The sequence below is a fragment of the Epinephelus moara genome, chromosome 9 (genome assembly GCF_006386435.1).
Source record: "Epinephelus moara isolate mb chromosome 9, YSFRI_EMoa_1.0, whole genome shotgun sequence".
Classification (NCBI taxonomy): domain Eukaryota; kingdom Metazoa; phylum Chordata; class Actinopteri; order Perciformes; family Serranidae; genus Epinephelus; species Epinephelus moara.
In genome coordinates, this window is record NC_065514.1 from 27627014 (window position 1) to 27635816 (window position 8803).

The 8803-nt window shown below is 39.1% G+C and overlaps 1 protein-coding gene across 1 annotated transcript; it reads left to right on the forward strand.

Annotated features, from left to right (window-relative positions):
- Window positions 1–8: 8 nt before the first annotated feature.
- surf6 (surfeit 6) lies at window positions 9–5608 on the forward strand. The gene is made up of 4 exons (XM_050052842.1): window positions 9–222; window positions 2002–2220; window positions 2314–2396; window positions 4697–5608. The coding sequence occupies exons 1-4, from the start codon at window positions 132–134 to the stop codon at window positions 5387–5389; spliced, it is 1086 nt and encodes a 361-aa protein (XP_049908799.1). The 5' UTR covers window positions 9–131; the 3' UTR covers window positions 5390–5608.
- The last annotated feature ends 3195 nt before the right edge of the window (window positions 5609–8803 follow it).

The following is an 8803-nucleotide window of genomic DNA, read 5'->3' on the forward strand; positions in this document are numbered from 1 at the left end:
TTAGTGACGCTCCGCCCCTCATGTTACCCACGTGTGTCCAGAAATGTGTTGATATTTCTGTTAGTACACTGCTGTCTTTATGTGTGTGATTTAGCTGCAGTAAAAGGTGACGGCTCGGTTCTTCTGTCGACATGGACCTCGCCTCTAGAGACTCGTACATTCAGAAGCTCGCAAGTAAAGTGTTGTCTCAGCGAGACCAGGAGCCCAAGAAGAGACCGTTTGGTAATGTTAGCTCACTGCTTTAGCTCATTTACACCTTATACTGGATCATTATTCTGTTCTGTGACTGCATATATTATGTGTATTCTTTGTGTTTGTGTTTGTAGTGGTTGTAGAAAAGCACCTAAATCTAATGTCATCGAACACGGGGTTATTACTGCTGCTGACCAAAGCAGGCGCTGCACTGTTAAAAAATAGAGACGAGCAAAACCAGCTTTTCTGATGTAGTTTGACAAGACTAATCGATCTGCAAAAAATAATGAATGAATAACTGTTTTTATAATCAACATAATATTTAGGTTATTTATGACCCATTATTTGCTGCCTTTCTCTGGTCTTATTTTTGTAAATTAGATTAAGTCTTTGGGCTTTGGGACTGCTTGTTGTGCATAATTGAAGGCAGTAAGCCAGTAATTTGTGACATTTATACTGTTTTCTAACATTTTACAGACAATAATTAATTGATTAACTCTTTGCTTCTCAACTCAGGGTCAAGATCCCTACAAGGGGTTGCAGCTTTAATATAGAGAGATGATTGTGTTGGTAGGAAAAAAGAACTGAGACTAAACTGGTTTGGTTTCTTTTACACATGCAAAATACTACTACCAATAATAATAATAATAATAATGATAAGAATTATAATAAAATAAGTACTTCAGAAAAAGAAATGTAGTAATAATAATAATAATAATAATACTTATGTTATTAAGAACACAGAAAGGTCCACAGTGACCACATACAAACACACAATTGTCTATGTACAAAAATACAATATAATAAATTATTATTTTTAATTAACACTACATAATACAAGTTCATATAAAAAGACAAAGTTCAATTAGCTGCACCCACAAACAAGCTGGAGAGCCAGTGGCCCCACAGTCTGCATGATACCACTTTCAATGGTATCATCTATTTCGTGATGGAGGGTTGCAAAAAACTCTCTGAGGAGCTTGATTAAGGCGCTCTCCAGTGTATACCTTAATCCATTAGTTTGTAAATAAAAAATATTACAAAGATAGGAAAGAGAGAAGGGCAGAGATACGATTGTACTCAGTAGACATCCATATATGCAAGTGCAGTATACGCAACTAAATTCCAGTACACAAAACTATGTTTATTTGTCTGACTTTTCTTCATTCTGTTCTGTTGGCATTAGTATTGTGGTGTAGACCCTTTGAGTGCTTTAAAAACATTCAAATGGAACAATCTGAGAGGGGAAATCACTTGAAGATTGAACAGCTTACAGTCTGTAGACATGAAACCTATGATGAGGGATAACAAAGAAAATGTTTGCTTGTTATTTTTTGTCACAAGAGGAAAAGGGTTGGGAAACACTGGGTTAATTATAAAGAACAGTTTTACTGATAATCAGTGATTATTAGTTCTAGCCTTTAACAGAAAGAAAGGGGGGAAGCTTCACCTGTCTGACAACGTTAAACTCATTTTTATAGACTTAAACACTTCTGAATTATTATGTTTGAGACAGACTAGTTTGTGTGACACAGTCATCACTCTCTGAGGGGAAGTATCACCCACAATATCAACTGTGTTTGACTCTTGTGTGTTAGAAAATTATGAAATAAGATGACTATGGGCTATTTCTGTGTTGGTGACAGAAAATCACCTGATTTTTCTGACTTTTTACTTTCAGGTTGATGTCATTGCCTAAGCATGTTTAATCTCCCAGTCAGGCAACTGTTAAAACAATTGAAGAGCCAAAAATTAGTTCACATTCTAACATTGAATATATGTGTTATTGTGTTTTGTTTGTGTGTTTAGCTTATTTCAAGGGTAAAAATGATGCCGGTCCTCCAAAGAAGAAGAAAAAGTGCAAAAAGAAGCATTTTAAAGAAAAGAGCACAGATGAGAAGACACCTGCTCCTAAATCCCAACAAAAGCCTCCGCCCTCCGCTGCAGCACAGAAAGGCCCGGCCACAGCAAAGCCTAGTGTGTCCAAAACTCAGAGCATAAATGGATCTACAGCACAGGAACCTAAAGGTACAGTAAGTGTGTCATTACTCTGTCTTTCCTGTTATTAAGAATTGTTAGTGTTTCCTAAAGTCACCCATTTTGTCCTTTTTTCTCTTAAAGGAGGAAATGCTGGGTCCAACTTCTCCACAGTAGATTTACTACGCAAGAGACTCCATGAAAAGATCGAAGAGTCCAGAGGGCAGGTACGCAGTGTTTTAAGATGCTGTAGACAATGAAAGACAACCACATGGAGATTTATTTATACTCTCTCTGACAGTGACAGTGTATCCACTTGACCTGTACTAAGTTAGGAAACTCCACCCACTGTGTCCTAAACTGGAACCGATGTATTTGAACTACAAACAATTTAGTTAAAACATTGCATGTGAATGTTGAATTTTTACTTCTACTGCTCACTGATGTTATTCAAACAGATGATAATCCTTATCCTGAGGGAGCGCGATATGTGCTAAACTGGCCACAGAGTTGATTACAGAGTTTTAAGTTTCACTTACAAAGAAGCAGTTGTCGGCAATGAAAATCTCAGGCTCCCTCTAACAATGCTGATTTAAATATGTATAAGTATAGAAAAGCAAAATGCTGTACTTAAAGGTATACTACGCAGGATTCCCCTTTAGAAAAAACAGTGGGCCTTTTTTTACATATACCTGCTCAGGTTTTTTGTTAAATTTGTTCTGGAGAATGGTCCTAAAAAAAAGTCGACGTCAGATTCATGACGTGTTCTTAAACTGCACAATTGTTTGCACCTGTGTTAAATAATGATGAATCCCGTTGTGCGTGTGAGTTGAAAGCATGTGCCTGTTGATCCCAATTGGCACTGGGAAATACCCCACCAATCCTTGTAAAAGGTCATGAGACTGTAGGGCCGTGTGCACACACGGAAACTGAAGAAGAAGAAGAAAAGATGAGAGAATTAATTCAAGAATACCCAAACAAAACTCGGTAGAGGGTGCAGCTTGAATTTAAAAAAAAAAAAATTTAAAAAAAAAAAGAAGAAGAAAAATACTTCAGTAGTTCCAGAGTAAAGTTGCTTATGTAGAAAGTTAACACCAAACATGCTGCTTTTTGTAGCGTCAGGAGTGGACAGGCCCACCTACAGAAATAGCTGCTGAAAAGATCCAGCAAATGGGCCCTCCCCAAATGCGCTTTACTCATAACAGCCCATACACATACGCAAATGCAATTTTTTTCACCATTTTCAACATTTTGGTGTTACATACATTTGGTTTTCATTGCTCATATTTGGGATGATGATGATCATTGTTGGCCTCCATGAGCCCCCCCTCACCCAACAGCTGGACCCCAGGAAGCTCTCCCCTTTTTTGATCAGCCGTGTGAGTGTAAATAGAATAACAAAAAGATACACGGGATGTTTTAAATATCCAATATAATCACCACCCACAACCGCAAACTGTAAACTCCATGTGTTATAGTAGCACAATTGGCAGGACTAAAGACAGGGACGAACACCACGGTGCTCTCCAAGCTGTGCGTGTTTAAGAAAGAGAGAAAGAGGTGGGGGGGTGGACTATTTCACGCAATTTTCTGTCAGTTAGTAATAACTTATTTTTGCCACTTCTTTGTAATTGTTTCTTCTGTCCGCCTGAACTGCCCGTGATATTTTCTAGCATGATCAATCACTAATGATTGGACGCCATGGTTCCCATCAACATAACTGATGTGAATTGACGTAGTTGTGTAGTGTTTGTTGACCATAGGCTTTTCGTAAAATGATCAAAATAATTGTTTAAGACATTACAAATTAGAAAATGTGTTTTAAACCCAATATTATGTAGAATGCAAGATAACACATTGAGCAGTTTTTTGCACAAACTCGTAGAAGTGTTCTTGAGGGTGCGTACATTCTGTTCTTGTCTAAGAACAAATCCTGAAAAAGAAAACGTTGAGCACAGCATGCAGAAGAGGTAGGGACTTTATATAAAGGTAGTGAACAGGTGTCAGACTGTAAGCAGCACGCACCCAAGAGGAAGCTACTAAAATCACGGACACAGTGTAGAAAAAATGCAAATATAGTGAGGCGAAATGACAATCGGGTTGGCTTTCACTTTTCTGGTGATACTGTTTACAGACACTGACAATTCTCTAGTAGTATACCTTTTAAAGGCAATGAAGACAATGAAAGAAAACCATGTGGTAGTTTATTTATATGTTGTAGTAGTGACAGTTTATCCAGCATTATCTAAATTGTACTGAGACAGTCAGCTGGAGCCATGCTATTTAAACCAGTAAAACAATATTTACTCACGGTATTTCCTTAAAAGATTACATTTGAATGTTGAATGTGTACTTATACCACTCATTGATTGTAAACAAACACATGCAAATCCTAATCCTGAGGAAGCAAGTTCTGTGTTAACCTGGCCACAGCTCATTGTGAAGAATGCATGGTCCTGTTTTCGTTTCTTCCATAGTTCATAAGTGACTGCACTGAGACTAACATGTTCCACTAATCTTTTATCAGGGAGCCCCAAAGGATGCAGAATCGGAGAAAGTCCAGGCAAAGCGAGCAAAAAGAAAGCTTGAACGGGAGCGCAAGAAGAGGAAGAGGAAAGAGTTTCGGATGAAGAAACTGGCTGAAGAAAGTGGCAAAGAACAGCCCCAGCCACAGATAAAACAGGAAGCGGAGCGAGCCCCGGCTGCAAGCAAAAGAAACGAAACCGCCATCGTCTTCAACAAGGTGGAGACAGTGGACGAAGGATATGTAGACAAAATGCTGAAAAAGAAGAACAAGAAGCAGAGCGTTAAGGGCCAGATAACACCGCTGACAGGGAAGAACTACAAGCAGCTTCTCAGTCGCGTGGAGGCTCGCAAAGCGAAGCTGGCAAAGCTGAGGGAGACAGACGAGGGGAAGGCCCGAGAGATGGAGGAGAAGATAAAGTGGACCAACATTCTTTATAAGGCAGAGGGCATCAAAATCAAAGATGACGAAGACATGCTGCGCTCCTCGTTGAAGAAGAAGGAGAAGCACCGTGCTCAGAGGAAGAAGCAATGGAGTCAGCGTAGTGAGAACGTCGTAGAGAAGATGCAGCAACGCCAGGACAAGAGACGAAAGAACCTCCAGAAACGTAAGCAAGTCAAAACAGAGAAGAAGAAGGACAGGGCGCGGAAGAAAGGCAGAGTGCTGCCTGAGGACTTGAAAAAAGCAGCAGTGTAAAAGGAGGAGTGTGTGTGTTATGTGAAGATTTATCACAAGACAACAGAGACAATTTTTAAATGAGTAAATCAGTCTCTTTTTCACGGCCATATGATTTAATTACATGATATGAAATTGCTATGGCTGCTGCACATGCTGTACCTTCATTCCTGTCAAGGACTAATATGATGTGTTTTATAGTCAATAAAATGTGATCCATCATTATGACATGAAGGTTGACCTCTGTTGTGGAATGTATGTGTTTATTTTACCTACTGTCCAGCCTGTTGAGTGTGTCTTTTAAACGAAACTAAACAAACATACATGTGGTTACATGGTATTCGCTGATAGCTTCCCCCCCATAGGCTGTAATGCAGAGGTGTCAAACATACAGCCTGCAAGCCTGAGCCGGCTCACCAAAGGCCCACAGATTTCGGACACCTATTGTTGATGTACTTGTGAAGGTGTCAGGTTTCAATGGGTAGGTTAAACAGTGACTAGCCTTCTTCATGTAAATGCTGCTTCAGGGGTTTTTCACCCTGACCAGAGTACAGGTCTTTGAAAAAACAAAAAGTTTTTGTGGTTATATTTAAAGATATTGAACATGGTGCAAAATATTGTCGATCAGCAGCTTCAGCAAAAAAGGATCTGTTTTAGACTTCTATCTTAAACAACACTGATGGAACCCTGCTGCTGAGGCACTGCCAAAACTTTTGATTCATAAATGATTTGTAAGGCAGGGGACAGCTTAATCTGATTCCTTAAAAGCTTTCTCTATAGTTTGGTGTGGTGATGCCAGCAGAGTGGAAATGTTTGATAAAATGCACAAATAATGACAGAGTTTAGTAGACTGATTGACAGTGGAAAACCCATAGACTGTAAAAGTAATGAGGGTAGCTACCATGATGTCACCCATTGGTTAGTGCACTCCCATTTTGAAGAGCCATGTAAAGCTGCGGACACATTCTATTTGTAGGGTACACGACATGCCCCTACAAACTGAGCCAACCACCAGCACAAGACAAACCCACCATCCAAAGGTTATCTGAACCCTGCTACATGTAGCATGAATAAAAGCGAGTCCAGACGTAGCAATAATCCACTTTATACTTGATCATACATGAAGACGTGATTCACCATACAATGAGATGTAATCTTTCCCATTACCACCTCTCTTTTAACTTAATACTTCATAGCTAGCTAATCGCTAACACAGCATTTTTGTAGGGGCTTGGGCTTCTGGGGCAAGGGGCAAAGGGGGCTGTTCATGGACTGATGCATGGTGGACGAGTCATGTAGCTAGTGGGCAGGTTACGTAGCTGCTCCAGCTGCAGCTATATGTACTCGGTTTTGGGACTTCGAGTTTGGCATTACAGCTGTTGTCATCCTGGGTCCAGCTGCTCAAAATTTAATCTGGATCAGAATGATCTTGATTTTGAAATCCCATGTTTTGCGATCCATGATCAGCTAATCCATTTTACTTTTGTGCTGTTTTTTCAAAGCAACATTGAATTAGATCTCCCTGATCCAGATACAGACTTTTCAAGATTACCAAATCTGGATAAACACTGCTCTACATGAAACTGCATATCAGAATGTAGGCAGTCTGCCGATGCAATTACCACTTATTGCCATAGGTACTGCCAAAGAGAACAGTAAGGAGATCTTTGAGGTTGTAACTTTAATTATACTTTTTTCTTATGAACAGCGCATTTTCAAGATTTGATCAAATCTGATAGCCGAAATCAGATCAGATTACCGAAATCAGATCAGATTGAGGGTTAGATCTGACCAAGACACCAAGGACATTATCAGCAGACAGCCTGTCACTCAAAGCAGCCTGCCTTTACTTACGCACAACTCTAAGCCTTGATCAAATATAAATGGGTGAGTCACATAAAAACACAGTTGTCCTGAAGCATATTAGCTATATAGACCAAAACTGTTTTCTGTGGCAGGCTGTAAACATGTTTATTTCTGCCGTAAAGTTGGGCATTTTAACATGAATCTAGAGGGATTGAATGGCTCCTACAGTCGGCTAGTGGTCAGTCAAGGAACTGCAGTTTTTGGCACTTCCGTGTCGGCTTCATTTTTCAGCCCTGGAGGTTGCCACTTTGGAAAAACTGGGACATATTGTTGAATTGTATTTGTTTTTCTACAGACATTTCTGGCTGTTAAACATCTGTTTTGTAAATGAATGAATGTCTCAGAATGAATTTCTTTGACCTAAAAGAAAGGGGAAAAATTGAGGTGTTGTCATTTATAGACTGTTATGAAATGGTTTTTCTGGTCCAGCCCACTTGAGATCAACTTGGGCTGTATGCAGTCCATGAACCAAAATGAGTTTGCCTGCTCTAACAGTAGAAGGCTACGGAAGTGCTTATAGCATCAGATTCCAGTAGTGCATTGCTCAGTATAAAACATGTTCAGTCAGATATAAGACAAGATATAATATTCGAGATAGCACATATATTACAGGGAATAAAGAGAGCAGGAGTAGAGATCAAGTTCATTTGGGTTCCAGCACATATAGGATTTGAGGGGAATGAACTGGCCGATAAGTATGCCAAGAGTGCAACAAGAAAAGAACAAATATCAATGGTTGTAACATACAGTAAAGCCGAGATTAAAAGTATAGTAAAATCAGAGATGAAGAAGAAATGGCAGAAGCAATGGGACAGAGAGAGCAGAGGTCGACATTTTTACAATATACAAAGGAATGTTGGAGAAATGAGAGAATGTCATAGGAGCAGCAAAGAAGAAGACATCATATCACGCATGAGATTTGGTCATACGGGGTTAAATAGCACATTATTCATAATACAGAAACATGAAACAGGAAATTGTGAACATTGTGAGTCAAGAGAAACTGTAGAACATATCCTCTTCCAGTGTCCAAAGTACCAAACACAGAGAAACACACTCGAAGCAGCATTTAAGAGAAATAAGATACCGTTTAATGTAGCAGATATATTGAGGAGAAACTCAGGGGATGTTGTATTTGGAGAGATTTTTAGGTTTTTGGAAGCAACAGGGCTTGTAAAAAAAATTTAATACATAGTATATTCTGTTCCACACTCCAGTCCAGAAGGTGGCGGTAATAAACCTGAAAAGTTGTTTGCCAACCGCCATAAAAAGGAAGAAGAAGAAGGAGAAGGCTACGGCTACGCAGGTAACGTTGCTCATAGAATTAGAATTACATCTATAAAAATGCCCTGGGACTTTATTCTTTACTTGAACTATACTTACTCCTCGAGTAAGACCCTCACTGTTTACTTTCGGTTTTTTTTATTTTTTTTATCTTGACAGCTGTTCCAACATCTTTTATAGTAATTTGTCAAATATGCCTGAAATGTTTGTACTGATGACGTTTATTCAATAAAATTAAAAAATAAAAAAATAAAAAAAGAATTACATCTGGTAACTGCCTGCTTA